This window comes from Dicentrarchus labrax, unplaced genomic scaffold, assembly GCF_905237075.1.
Source record: "Dicentrarchus labrax unplaced genomic scaffold, dlabrax2021, whole genome shotgun sequence".
NCBI classification, from domain to species: Eukaryota; Metazoa; Chordata; class Actinopteri; family Moronidae; genus Dicentrarchus; species Dicentrarchus labrax.
Genome location: NW_026136703.1, coordinates 11,855,081 through 11,867,133, shown reverse-complemented (window position 1 = coordinate 11,867,133; position 12,053 = coordinate 11,855,081). Strand labels below are relative to the sequence as shown.

At 38.5% G+C, this 12,053-nt stretch overlaps 4 protein-coding genes across 5 annotated transcripts in view; 2 read left to right on the top strand and 2 right to left on the bottom strand.

Moving 5' to 3' along the window:
* The first annotated feature begins 75 nt into the window (after positions 1-75).
* On the top strand, positions 76-3,948 carry gskip (gsk3b interacting protein). Its single transcript, XM_051396341.1, has 3 exons — positions 76-223; positions 2,380-2,625; positions 2,713-3,948. Exons 2-3 carry the CDS (start codon positions 2,383-2,385, stop codon positions 2,869-2,871), a joined length of 402 nt encoding a protein of 133 aa, XP_051252301.1. The 5' UTR covers positions 76-223; positions 2,380-2,382; the 3' UTR covers positions 2,872-3,948.
* Positions 3,949-4,266: 318 nt separating this feature from the next.
* LOC127361598 (NPC intracellular cholesterol transporter 2) lies at positions 4,267-6,728 on the bottom strand. The gene is made up of 5 exons (XM_051396340.1): positions 6,564-6,728; positions 6,188-6,289; positions 5,292-5,399; positions 5,020-5,192; positions 4,267-4,809 (listed from the first exon to the last, which is right to left on the bottom strand). The coding sequence occupies exons 2-5, from the start codon at positions 6,267-6,269 to the stop codon at positions 4,723-4,725; spliced, it is 450 nt and encodes a 149-aa protein (XP_051252300.1). The 5' UTR covers positions 6,270-6,289; positions 6,564-6,728; the 3' UTR covers positions 4,267-4,722.
* A 309-nt stretch (positions 6,729-7,037) lies between these two features.
* On the top strand, positions 7,038-8,786 carry isca2 (iron-sulfur cluster assembly 2). Its single transcript, XM_051396339.1, has 4 exons — positions 7,038-7,137; positions 7,366-7,543; positions 7,808-7,923; positions 8,032-8,786. The coding sequence occupies exons 1-4, from the start codon at positions 7,076-7,078 to the stop codon at positions 8,204-8,206; spliced, it is 531 nt and encodes a 176-aa protein (XP_051252299.1). The 5' UTR covers positions 7,038-7,075; the 3' UTR covers positions 8,207-8,786.
* A 131-nt stretch (positions 8,787-8,917) lies between these two features.
* The window catches only part of eml5 (EMAP like 5), a 39,110-nt gene continuing 35,974 nt past the window's right edge, over positions 8,918-12,053 (bottom strand). For both annotated transcript variants that reach the window (XM_051396333.1, XM_051396334.1), the window contains 4 exons: positions 11,894-11,997; positions 11,643-11,796; positions 10,415-10,515; positions 8,918-10,322 (listed from right to left, as the gene is read on the bottom strand). In XM_051396333.1, the coding sequence (XP_051252293.1) occupies positions 10,286-10,322; positions 10,415-10,515; positions 11,643-11,796; positions 11,894-11,997 (396 nt within the window). In that variant the 3' untranslated portion in view covers positions 8,918-10,285. The remainder of the gene's footprint in view (positions 10,323-10,414; positions 10,516-11,642; positions 11,797-11,893; positions 11,998-12,053) is intronic.

The following is a 12,053-nucleotide window of genomic DNA, read 5'->3' as shown; positions in this document are numbered from 1 at the left end:
GATTTATTTTAACTAGTTATTTAGACGGGAAAAAAAGAAAAAAAAAGCAGATACTCCAGCAACAGGGCGCGGTGTGCTTTGATGTCACTCTGGTCTGTGGCTGTCCTCACGTTTGAGCCTCCACGGTTATCTATCGGACGCTCATTTGACTGAACCTTGTCCACGGAGAGATCCGAGTGGGCTGGAAGCTTCCACACGCCGGAAGAACACAAACAGCGAGGAGGTGAGAAAAATGAACGCAGTTTGATTAGAAATTATTATCCTAACATAGCCGGATCAAACGTGTGAAACGTATAATGCTTTTTAATTTGGTGCAGTAATCGTGTTTCAGATATAAAGTGGGTGAAATGCGCACGCACAGAGAGGTGAATGGTTTGGCTATCGTTAACCGGTGGAGTAGGAGGCTTAGTTGTCCCAGAGTTTATCCCAAATATGTAGAAAATGTAAGCCATCTAACTGCGCAACAACAGAGCAGTCTAGCTAACTACCGGTATATGAATTAAACTGAATTATAACATTTGCATGGAAGTCACACACTGATACAATACTAACTATGATGTCAGTAATAATTATTTTTTGCCTCAGCCGGCTTCTCAGGTTCCTCAAGATGTCGCTGTGATGTTGTTTTTTTAAAATTGTAGAAATGAAAATAGAAGTTACAGTGACGTTATTACATGAGTTGTGGACGGTATTTATACAATACAGCACATTATATTCAACTACATTTCCATGAGAGCTGTAATTAATTGTAACATTACACATTAAAACTGATAATCATCTCAAAATATGACGCATATTGGATACAATATTTTAAATCAGCTCCATCTCAAACCAACTATTTTCAGTTCTAGTCAGAATACTTCAAGATACCTCATTTACACACAAAAGAAACCCCATGTACATCTTCCTCCACCACTGAATGAATGAAGGTGCCAGTAGGTCAACTATTGTTTAATCTGTACATATGTTGATTAGCCCAGTATAGCATTAAGGTTTCAGTCTAGAACAAATACAAATGTCTGTTTATATCTCTTATTAATTTGATCTGTCAAATCTATTTGTAAAAATGGTGGGGAAAAGTGGGATTTTGCGGTGGTTCAGTCAATTTAGAGTCAGTCTACTCTTACTGGGACCGACTGGGTTTGATATTCGATTACAAATGAACAAACCATAATAATACTTTCTCCTCCCATAAAAATGATGTGTGTTGACCGTCCATCGGATAGAGGTCATCGAGGTGGAAGGAACAGGTTAAGTAAAGCTTGCTGCATGTTTCACAATCAGCAGTTCAATTAAAAATGGCTCATTGCCCTTTAAGGCCTCCATCCAACAGAATGAACAATGACGAAGCCAAATGTGAAGCAACTGGCTACAGCTGACATGCAGGGAAAAAGTCTCGTATAGGAATGCACAACAGAATGCTGCTTGAAATGAGTGACGCAGTATCTGAATGACCGAAACTTAGCAGGATATATATTTGTTTTTTTGTTTTTCTCAGCAGAATAATATGCTGTACCACGTGACTGATTAGCAGTTCCGCAAACTGGAATTCACTTTACCACAGCGGTGCACTCAGACATCAGCTCTCAATTGCTTTAAGCATTTTTAAGTTTAAACAAAAAGAAATGTGCCAACAAAGCCTCAGGAGCCACAAGAGACAACATTAGTCTTCATCTCCAAGAAAACAATGGACCTTTTGGGAGATTCAGTGCCCTGATGTATTACAGATCAACCAAATAGAGGCCAGCTTTGAGCTTTGCATAGAGGACGAAGGAAGTGAATAAAGTATTTTTCACATCTATGTTGAATACTGATAATGAGTTGAGAAATACCCTTTAATCTGTCTCATACTTGTGTAATGTTGTCTTACTTACATTATTTAATCAGGAAGTTAATTGGTTTAACCTTTCCTCACACAATCAACCTCTGTGTGACAGTTGACAGAAGTCATATGTTAAAGATAGTCCACTGTGCATTTAAAAAAAAGAAATCACAGAACAGCCAGACACATGTTTGTTTCAGTTCTGCTTTTTTTCTGGAGAGAATGGGTCTCATCATTTTGTGATACATGATCACTGCAGCTGAATCACACGCCTGCTGCCTAAAACATAAAGACAAATACATATTTTTTAAAGGTTTATGACCAGATATTACAGGTTAAATGTAAAATACATTCCCTTACATACATAATACTTAACAGGAGTGTCAGTATACAGTAGCTTGTTGCAATGACAGTCCGAGTTAACTTCAGAGTTTCTGAAGTGGTCTCAGTTACTATGGAGATGGAGAACTCTATTGTTGTGCCAATCAGCAAGTTTCAGTAGCATCCAGCAACATCTGGGCTTCAGCTGAGTCACTACCGTTGTTGCTTTGTTATAGGGGATGGAGGTAGACTGCCAGCCCGAGGAATCCATCGTCTCCTCATTTGACGAGGACTGCGTTGTGCTTGGTGACGTCAAGGACATGAGATTGGAGGCAGAAGCAGTCGTCAATGACGTACTTTTTGCTGTCGCCGAAATGCACGTATCTCAAAGTCTCGACAGTGCGTCAGATATGGCCTACATAAACGTGGAAACAAGAGAGGGAAACCGGTATTGTCTGGAGCTCACAGAGGCAGGACTACGGGTAAGACACATTGGTTTCTTGTTTTATTATTTTTGTTTCAGACACCAAACCAGGCTAAGTTTGACAATCTCTCACTCTACCAAACAGGTGGTGGGCTATGCCTTCAATCAAGTGGAGGAGGATTTGGGCACCCAGTATCATGAAACTGTTTACTCGCTTCTGGACAAGCTGAGTCCGGGTTACAGAGAAGCCTTTGGGAATGCTTTGCTGCAGCGGCTGGAGAGGCTGAAGCAAAATGGACAATAAAAAAAAAACAGGACCAAGATGCTGCACACGTTGTTCAAGTGGAATAGAGGTTGATGATGTGGGTGTATGTGGATATGAGCCAATAATAAAGTGGTCAAGTCTGGTCAAATATTATAGCCTATTATGTGACGTCCACCTGCCTAGCTACCACTACAATAAGGGTTACTCTGCCATATCAACTGTGCTTTGTTCCGACTTTCATATCATTGAATGACTTCATGTTAGTTACTTAAGTTTAGTGACTGCTAGGGTTTGGCTGTATGGGCTCTGTCGCAACAATCATGTTGTTGACTTTACTGTGGAAAGATCTTCCAGCTTCTGCATGTTACAAATTTGTAACTGCACATTGAGAATTCTTCACCTTTTGTACTCATCAAAGTGATCTGAGAAAGAAGCAAGTTATGTGAATTATTGATCCCATTTGCCCCTCTGCCTTGCTTACACTAAAGCTGTGACCTGATAACTGATCAAATATACTCAACTAGTTCTTATTCAGCAGGTGTCTCAGTGAAAGAGCCAAAGCTATATTCTTTGTGTAACTCATATACTGCCTTAACGACTGACTTTTGGTTAGAGTACAAGTACAAAGTACAAAAAAACATCTCATTAAATAGTTTATTTTGTATTGACAGATATGGTATTCTGTGGGACTGTCATTTCAAATGGAAAACAATTCAAACTAATTTGAAATTTCTTGTCAAACTAAGCCAGCTCTGTATTCAATACCAATTATCAAGTTAATTGTGTTGTGATGATTTTCTTTCTCCATACAGCACAGTGCAACTCAACCTTGCATTTCTAACATTTGCTGTAAAAGTAAATAAGCCATCTTTATGGAGGTTTAAGTGTGTTAAATCTTTTTGTAGTGGTCATGTCTTCACAGTGTTGCTTCATTTTATCTGAATACATAGTTTCTTGGACTTCAGAAGCTGCTTTTAAATGCTGTTGTACATTTGGCCTGGTTATAAACCTACTTCAGTGTTAGGAAACCTACTTTATGAAAACCCTGTTCCCTTTGCATTCATACTGTTCCTCGCTGCTGGCCTTTGCGCAGACCAATAAATTCTCAGAATTGTCTCAAGTCTTCATTTTTACTTTGTTTAACAAGCTACAAATGTCTGATGAGACAAGTACAGAAGTCCAAGGTGAAAGGTTTTGAAACTGATGTTCAGTCTTGTATGCCAACTTTCTTTGATACAAGGAAAAGTTTCCCCCACTGCTGCTCAGCCAGTGACTGCAACATCTAGTGCTGCTTCTTGGGGAAATCAAATAAAGTTTGCCTAGTTAACATGTGTCTGACAAGTAAATATGATAAGTTGAAAATTTTCCACAGTACTTTTAGCATAAATATTTCTAAAATGAAAAAGTTGACATCAGATTCACACACTATGCAACTTGAGTACATATTAGATTTTTATTAGAATTTAATTTTTGTATTCCAATTCCACTCATCCTACAGTAGTACATGGTCAGTAACAAATATTACAAAAGTTTGTAAAGCAGTAGCTATACTACGTGTCTTTCAGACTACACAGCAGCCAGTAAGACAATCCATCTGCACTGTAGTGGAATGTAGTTCAGGGTCATTCACACAAACATTAACCGCATTACTCCACAACTCTTAAAATTGACTGTTAGGAAGATCTTAGCATAAATTTATTTTCAAGAGGATTCAAGGTGTGCGGGTGCGGCAACGTCTTGCAAAACCGGAGAAAGAGACATGCATCTTAAAATCAATTTGATGAATGAATAAAATGAGATCTTAACTAGAGCCATTTACATTCTTTAGGTTTTTACTCAAAGCTGAATCCCTTTAAAAATACAACACTTGTCTGAGGTACTGTTGCTAGTTTAGCTCACAATCTGAACTGGGAACCTAATGCAGAACAAGTCCTTCTTGTTGTCATCTCTCAGTTCCCACTCCACAACCAGCTTTATCTAGAAATGCAGAAGAGTGGTTAGTAAACAAGATGTACCTTGTATCTTGCATTTAACAAAAAAAAAAAAAAAAAACACCTCATTTGAGGAAGTGAAACATGTTGAAAACAAAACCACAGAAACAAAACTACTGATTAAATATTTCGGGACATGCAGCACATACATTAATTTGGTTACATTAAAAGAAAGTCAAGCATGTTTGTTACTTACTGCGGGATACTCAGTCTTCACAGGAAGAGCGTTCACATAATGATACTTCTGCTGCTTCTGGATGGGACACTGTATTCCAGACTTGCAGCCGTCTTCTATTGGAATAGGGAAAGGGATGGGAACGCCAGCAATAACGCCGTGAACCACTGCCGTGCTTGTCTCGCTCTCCACAGCTACAACAGATAACATGGCCGTGAGATCAACAGTTTAAAAATCTGATGTTACATTCCCACTGTTCAGAGTATTCGTGAAAGATAACAGCCCTCCCTTACCGCTGCTGAACGTCACATTGACACTGTACGACTCTCCTTTGTGTAGCTGGCATGGCTGACTGGCACAAGGGTGAATGTCCACCATGGACACTTTGCCAGTAGAGGAGCCTGAAGAGAAACATGGGGAGAAGAAAAAAAACAATGTCTTAAAAAAAAAAAAAAAAAAGCATACCATACCTTCATAACACAAATCCCAATACTTCTGTTTATTAAATCACTTAAAATGATAAAAATCTTTGACCAAGACATCAATATAACTGGTTGCTAAGTATCTAGTATCTTCTGGGGCTGTGCAGGAAGCTTTCAAGTCTGAAAAAAATAACCCTGATGATGTCTAATCAAAGACAGTGGGTTGCAGTATGGGAAATGTAGGATGCAATTTTGACTTAAATAAAATAAATCTCAGTCTCAAGCCCCTCAACTTTTTACAAGTACTTTATAAAAATCACTTCCAGGTAGAGTGTAGTTTCTGACCACTCCAGAAACTCCTTAACAAAAGACTGATAACCCACCAAGATGAGCACATGGAGTTAATGTGAAGTGCATTTGTTAAGGACAGGTGATGCGAGAATTAAAAAAGGTGCCATTTAGTGGTGAGATAGTGTCGACAATTTTGAAAAACAATTAACGTGTAAAACCCCCCCAAATATTTACAACTTCCTACTCATCAAATTAAGGCTTTTTCTGTTTTATATAACTGAATATTTGGAGATTATGGACTAGTGTTCAGACCAAACAATTCATCAGCTTGCTTTGTGAAACTGACGGTGATTTGACTTTTTCTTTTAGATTCAGTTACGATGTTTACCTCTACAAGTCAGCACAATAAAGCAGAGTGTCTGTTCAACATACAATACACAAGTAAATCTTTTAAAGACGGTTCAAGTGAAACTTACCGCAGTCAATGAATTTCACCGGCTCCGCACAGGTGAAACTCATCAGGCAGAACAAAACGATGAAACCAGTCCGGATGTCCATGACTCTGTCTTTCTGTGACCCTAAAAAAAAAAAACGAGGAAACCTCCATTACACAACAGATAAGAGAAACGTTTTGGGACTAGTTTGACTTCCGAGCGGTCAGCAGAAACTGTTCAATCATATGACTTGTTGTTTGTTTCTCCACCGTCCCGAGTGCGGCAGAGATTACAAAGTTTAACACAACCACCAACAACACCTTCCGACTACCTTGTACTATGGTAAACAGCACAAACACAGTGAGTCTTATAGTAGTATAGCGCACATTAGTATTAAAAACCCTCTAAATGAACATACTGTACTTCTTCTTCTGTCAGGCCCCGAAATGAGTCAGGTAGCGCCTGGCACCTTTTTATTTCCTTGTATCACGAGATCGACGTTAACGCCCATTTAAAAGCACGATTAGGGGTTTTATTCGCCCGAAATTTTGTCTGCTAGCAAATCCGCTGAGTGTAAAAGACCTTGCCTCCTGCGCTGTAATTGGCAGATTATACCCTCTAGCAGAAAACAACCCCGGTCATATGTGAGCTAAACCTCAATGTAAACATTTGATTGGTGGATGTTATTGGGGAGGGCACACATAAAAAAATATCGTGAACCTGACAAGGCAAAACCAAGGTATTAAACTCCTCCGTACATCCGGGGCAACGTAGAACTCCATTAAGATTGACAGGTAAACGGACGAATCAAACGGCCGTATTCTACCAAATCTGGGGTACGTGTATTTGACAACCGTTTTAGCCAATCAGGGTGCGTTCTGTCTCTCGTCGACGTTCGGGGGCGGGACTTACTAACATTTGTTTTGAAAGATGTCATTGGTGAGAGGAGCTATGATAACTGCGTCGAAGTCAAAAGTATTGAGCCTTGCCAGGTAACTTTAATTTTCTCTATATCATTTGAGATCTCACTGATGCTAACCGTAACCTGTAAACAATCTTTCTAGTGGAAAAATTAGCTGTGCGTTGAGTTTGTTTGCCGGGAAGCTAGTTAGCAAGCTAGCCACCGTTAGGAAACTAACGTTAAGGTTAGCTAGCAGTAGGGGCAGTAAAAGTCCTACTTTCATACGATCGGATCTTAACATTACGTCCATGTTTTGCAGGGCATCTACTGTTCTGAATAACCTCAATGTGAGCCAACAGTTACACCGGGTTCCTCAAAACCCTCTACCCCGGTACACAGCGGGGCTTCCGCGCTTCAGCAGTGCCACAGCCCGGGAGCAGCCAGCGGTGTCGGGTCCATCTGAAGATAAAGTGTACCTCACGGAGTCATGCGTGAAGGTCAGCAGATACCCACCATTTAAGCATCTTACGCTTCTCATGTCTGAAAATCCAAATTAGTAGAAAGCCATACACACGAAGCTGCTTTACCGTTATCTGTATATTCTTGGGATGGTGTTGATATTTGTGTAAAACCTCAAAACAAAATCCCTCATGTGAGCCAGTGTTGACAGTGGAGCAGATACATTATCATCATGTTATGTTAAAGCTCAATCCATGCTTTGCACCCTCATTCACAATTCTCATGTCCCCCTTTTAATCCAGAGACTAGGGGAAATCATGGGGAAGGGCGAGTACCTCAGAATACATGTGGAAGGAGGAGGCTGCTCCGGGTTTCAGTACAAGTTTGCTGTTGTTAGTAACAAGACTGAAGAAGACAGGTAAACTGCCAATAAGTTATTGTTTTACACTTGCCTCACTGTTTTTTCTGATGTCTGTTAATCTAATCTAATCTAATCTAATCTAATCTGCATCCACTCTGCTTTTAGAGTGTTTGAGCAAGAAGGAGTGGGCATTATCGTGGATCAGGACAGCCTGGAGTTTGTGAAAGGAGCCACTGTGGACTTCACCCAGGAGCTGATCCGCTCCACCTTCCTAGTGTTGAAGAATCCCCAAGCTGATCATGGCTGCTCCTGTGGCAGCTCCTTCTCTGTCAAACTATGAGCCCCTCTGTGTCAGTATTAGTTAATACCCTGATTTACCAATTTATTAGAATATAAGAGTACAATCTTAATATATAGAATAATGATTACCGTAAAGGCTCTACAACACCTCTCTGACCAAAAAATATATCATAAGCTTCACAAAGATATAATTAATTGCAGGGTTGTTATACGCTTTGACAGTGTACCTAATGAACTGGTAACTCAGGGTATTATATTGGACACCAATATTTTGATTTCATAATTCAATTCACTAATAACACAGCTAGTGACACAGTGACAATGTTAGATAATCTTTTCCCCTGAAAAATGTGTTTTTATTTTAGGTGTCAAACTACTTGAACTGAATGAAAAGCAAAGGTATCAATTAATCATTGCATTATTTTGCATATAGTGACAGTCAGGAAAGCTTGTTGACAGCTGAGTTCATCAACTGTAATTTGTCATTAATTCAAACAAAACAAAGGTGTATGCAGTGCTTAGATTTACCTTTGTGTGTAAAATATGTAAATAGGCCATATCTATGAAGAGCTAAGCTTTATTATATTTGTGTCATCTAAAATAAAATGGAGTGAATTTCAGATGTTTATTTCTTCAGTCATTTCAATGTATTGTATGCAAATTAGTGTTTTGATGTAAGTGAGGTTGATTTTTATTAAGTTAATTGTACTCACATTATGCACTTCATTACATTATAATGATGAAAAGCCCAGGCAGGAAATGTTTATATTTATTGATAAAAGGTTAGTTTGAACACTGATTGTTTCATTACAAGTGTTACTTTTTATGAATTGGTCATGTTATCGCACTCAGTGAATACATCTCACTCAAAGTTTACAACTCAATTTCATGATTGCCTTTTTTTATTAAAGTGGAATTTAAGAAACATCTCACAAAAAATATACAAAAAGAATATGTACAAATGATATTTACACTGGTATAATGTAAATCAAAATATGCAGCAACATTTTTTGTAGTTAGTCTGTAGTTAGGAGCAAAAGGTTTTTGCACTTTTCATATTTTCTCTCTGATAAAACATTCCATTTAAGCAATATATCTGATTACACAAAACATTAACTTACTGTTGAAAAAAGTCCCACCATTCATATTCAGGAAAATGCGACAATAATAAATACATCATAGCAGCACACTGAAAAGTGACTGAAAGAATTGCAACAGTGCATTGAAACATCAATTTACAGCTGTTCTTTTTGTTTTCTGAGGAATTTGGTTTGGACAGATTGTCTTCCAGTAAGCCATGCACACCCACTTACCACAAACAAATGCACACGTTTACATGTCATGAGGGGAACACTGCCGAGGGGGTTTGAGGTCAACCAGTCAACAACACAACCACATAAACCATAAATGAACCATCAGGGTAACACAGTGACCAGGTCAGGTGTACAGTGCATAGTATGCTTTGGCATGCTGACATCCAGAACATAACAGTGGATGTTACATTCAGGAGGAAGGCCACAGGATTTGGAATTACCAGTAAAAATAGAACAAATGACTACATGATCCAAAAAGTAAAACCAACATAATACAAAAAGAATCCAAACCCTCATTAAGTTGAACACTCAGATTAAGGCTAATTCAGTTTGCTACTTGTTTTAAAAAATGGCATTTTCAGTAACACAATTTCATACGTCTGCCAAGTAGGAAAACTGCCATTTAGGACATGTACACAGATACGCTCATTCTTAAAAAAATAATCCCTCACTGAAATGATATGCACATACTGTATTATAGAGATGTGTTGTTTTTTCTTCGATGACGATGTGATGTTGTGAGAGCAGGGCTGTACTCCCTCCACCTGTGTTCACAATCAGGACTGATGCTGTGATGAAAGTGAGCCTTGCACAAATGCATGCACCTAGATTTGAGGCAGTAAGTCAGATCACCACTTTGACTCATTTACAAGCTGCCAGGTCTGTCTTCCTCCTCCTCCTCCTCCTCCTCCTCCTCCTCCTCCCCTTCTTCGTTTAAATGCATCTTTTAGTAGAATCTTTTCTCTCCGGGAGCCTTAATGGGAGATGTCCAGACTTTCTGAGGCAGGATGGTCCAGGTTTGGTCCTCAGTGAGGGGCATGGACACACCTCCACACAAACAGGCTAGAGAGGATGTAGAGGAGAGGATGCATCATTTAATATTTGACTGTCGCATCATTTGTAAACTATGTTGTTATTTGGAGCCTCAGTCGTACCTTCTGTCATCTCCACCGGCGCTAACGACGAAGCGGTCTCCATTTGTGAAGCGTACGTTAGTCAAGTGAGCGGAATGACCCAGAAAGCGTTTGTGTTTGGCCTAAACAGATCACATACACATCATCAAGTGGCATTTTTTTCAAACAATAGTCAGCATATTTATCTATCAAGTGGCACTGTTAGTATGGTATACCACATATTTACAATATGTTACAATGCCCAGAAACAGTTGCAGTTAAAACATCATATAAAGTCAGTTAAGTCAATATGTAGTCATCTCATGCAGAACCAGTGGTGGAAATTAACTAAGTACATTTACTCAAGTACTGTACTGTACATTAGAGAATTTCCATGTTATGCTACTTCATACTTCTTTACCACTACAATTCAGGGGGAAATATTGTATTATTTTTTTTACCATTAGTTACTAGTTACTTTACAGATTTAGATTAATAATACAAAATATAATCAACAAATAAACTGTTAAGCATTATTATGGATAAAGATAAGACTTTATTGCTCCCTTGGTGAAATTCACAACCTAACAGCAGTATATATAGTGAAAAATAATCCACACCTTTACCAGCTGCAACATTAAAGTAATGAACATATCAGTGCATCAATAATTATAATTAAACAATATTCGGGCCATTATGCATTATACATGTATTATGTACCAATTATTGTAATAAACTATAAACTATAAAGTATATTTTGATGCTAATACTTTACATTTACTGAAGTAAAATGCAGCCTTTATTTGTAAAAGAGTATTTCTACACTGTGGTGACTACTTCTTCCACCTCTGTGCACAACCCCATTATTTCATCTCCATCACACAATTTTGGTAAAACTATTTTCTCAGAAATTAAAATTGTTAAAGTTAAAAAAGTTTATTATTTTGTCACACATACTGTATATAACAAAAAAAACAATAATAACATAATTCAAAGCTACTATGTGAATATTTTTTAAGTGATTGTATAAGCCATCAAAATATTATAATGGCATATGTTTGTGTTTGCTGAAAATGAGATAAATTAGTGTCTATTTTTTTAAAAGACCACTAGTGGGCATCAAAGTCAGGAATTTGCAAATTCTACACACAGTGTAGGTAGAGAGAAAAATGTCATATTTAAAACTATTATCATCAGAAAAAACAGTGATAGTGTAAAATCAAAAACACAATAACAAACAGCACTAATAATATTATGCAATCATACTTACGAACTTCTCTGGACTTGGAAAGTCAAACAGCTTTACCATGCCAAAGTCATCGCCTGTGACAATGTTAAGGCCTGAGTGGGACACACAGGCACAGGTGACGTCTGCTTTGTCAGTGTTGCGGGACCAGATCCCTACAACCTCGTCCCCAAGGACACTGGATATAGAGAGAGAGCAGTTACATTGTTACTTTCAGCTGCTGTTACCTTTCATACGTATCATACGTGTGCCAGTCTAAATACTGAGACTCTCACCTTGTCCAGGTGGCCCACGTAATCCTGTCAATATGAGTCTGCTCCGAGACCTGCTTCCCAGACGGCACCTCATACACGAGTCGTTTATAAGCACCTGTGGATATCTGTTTCAAGGCATTAGAGGTTAGGGATCACACAGGCAGACAGGGTCTGAGACAAA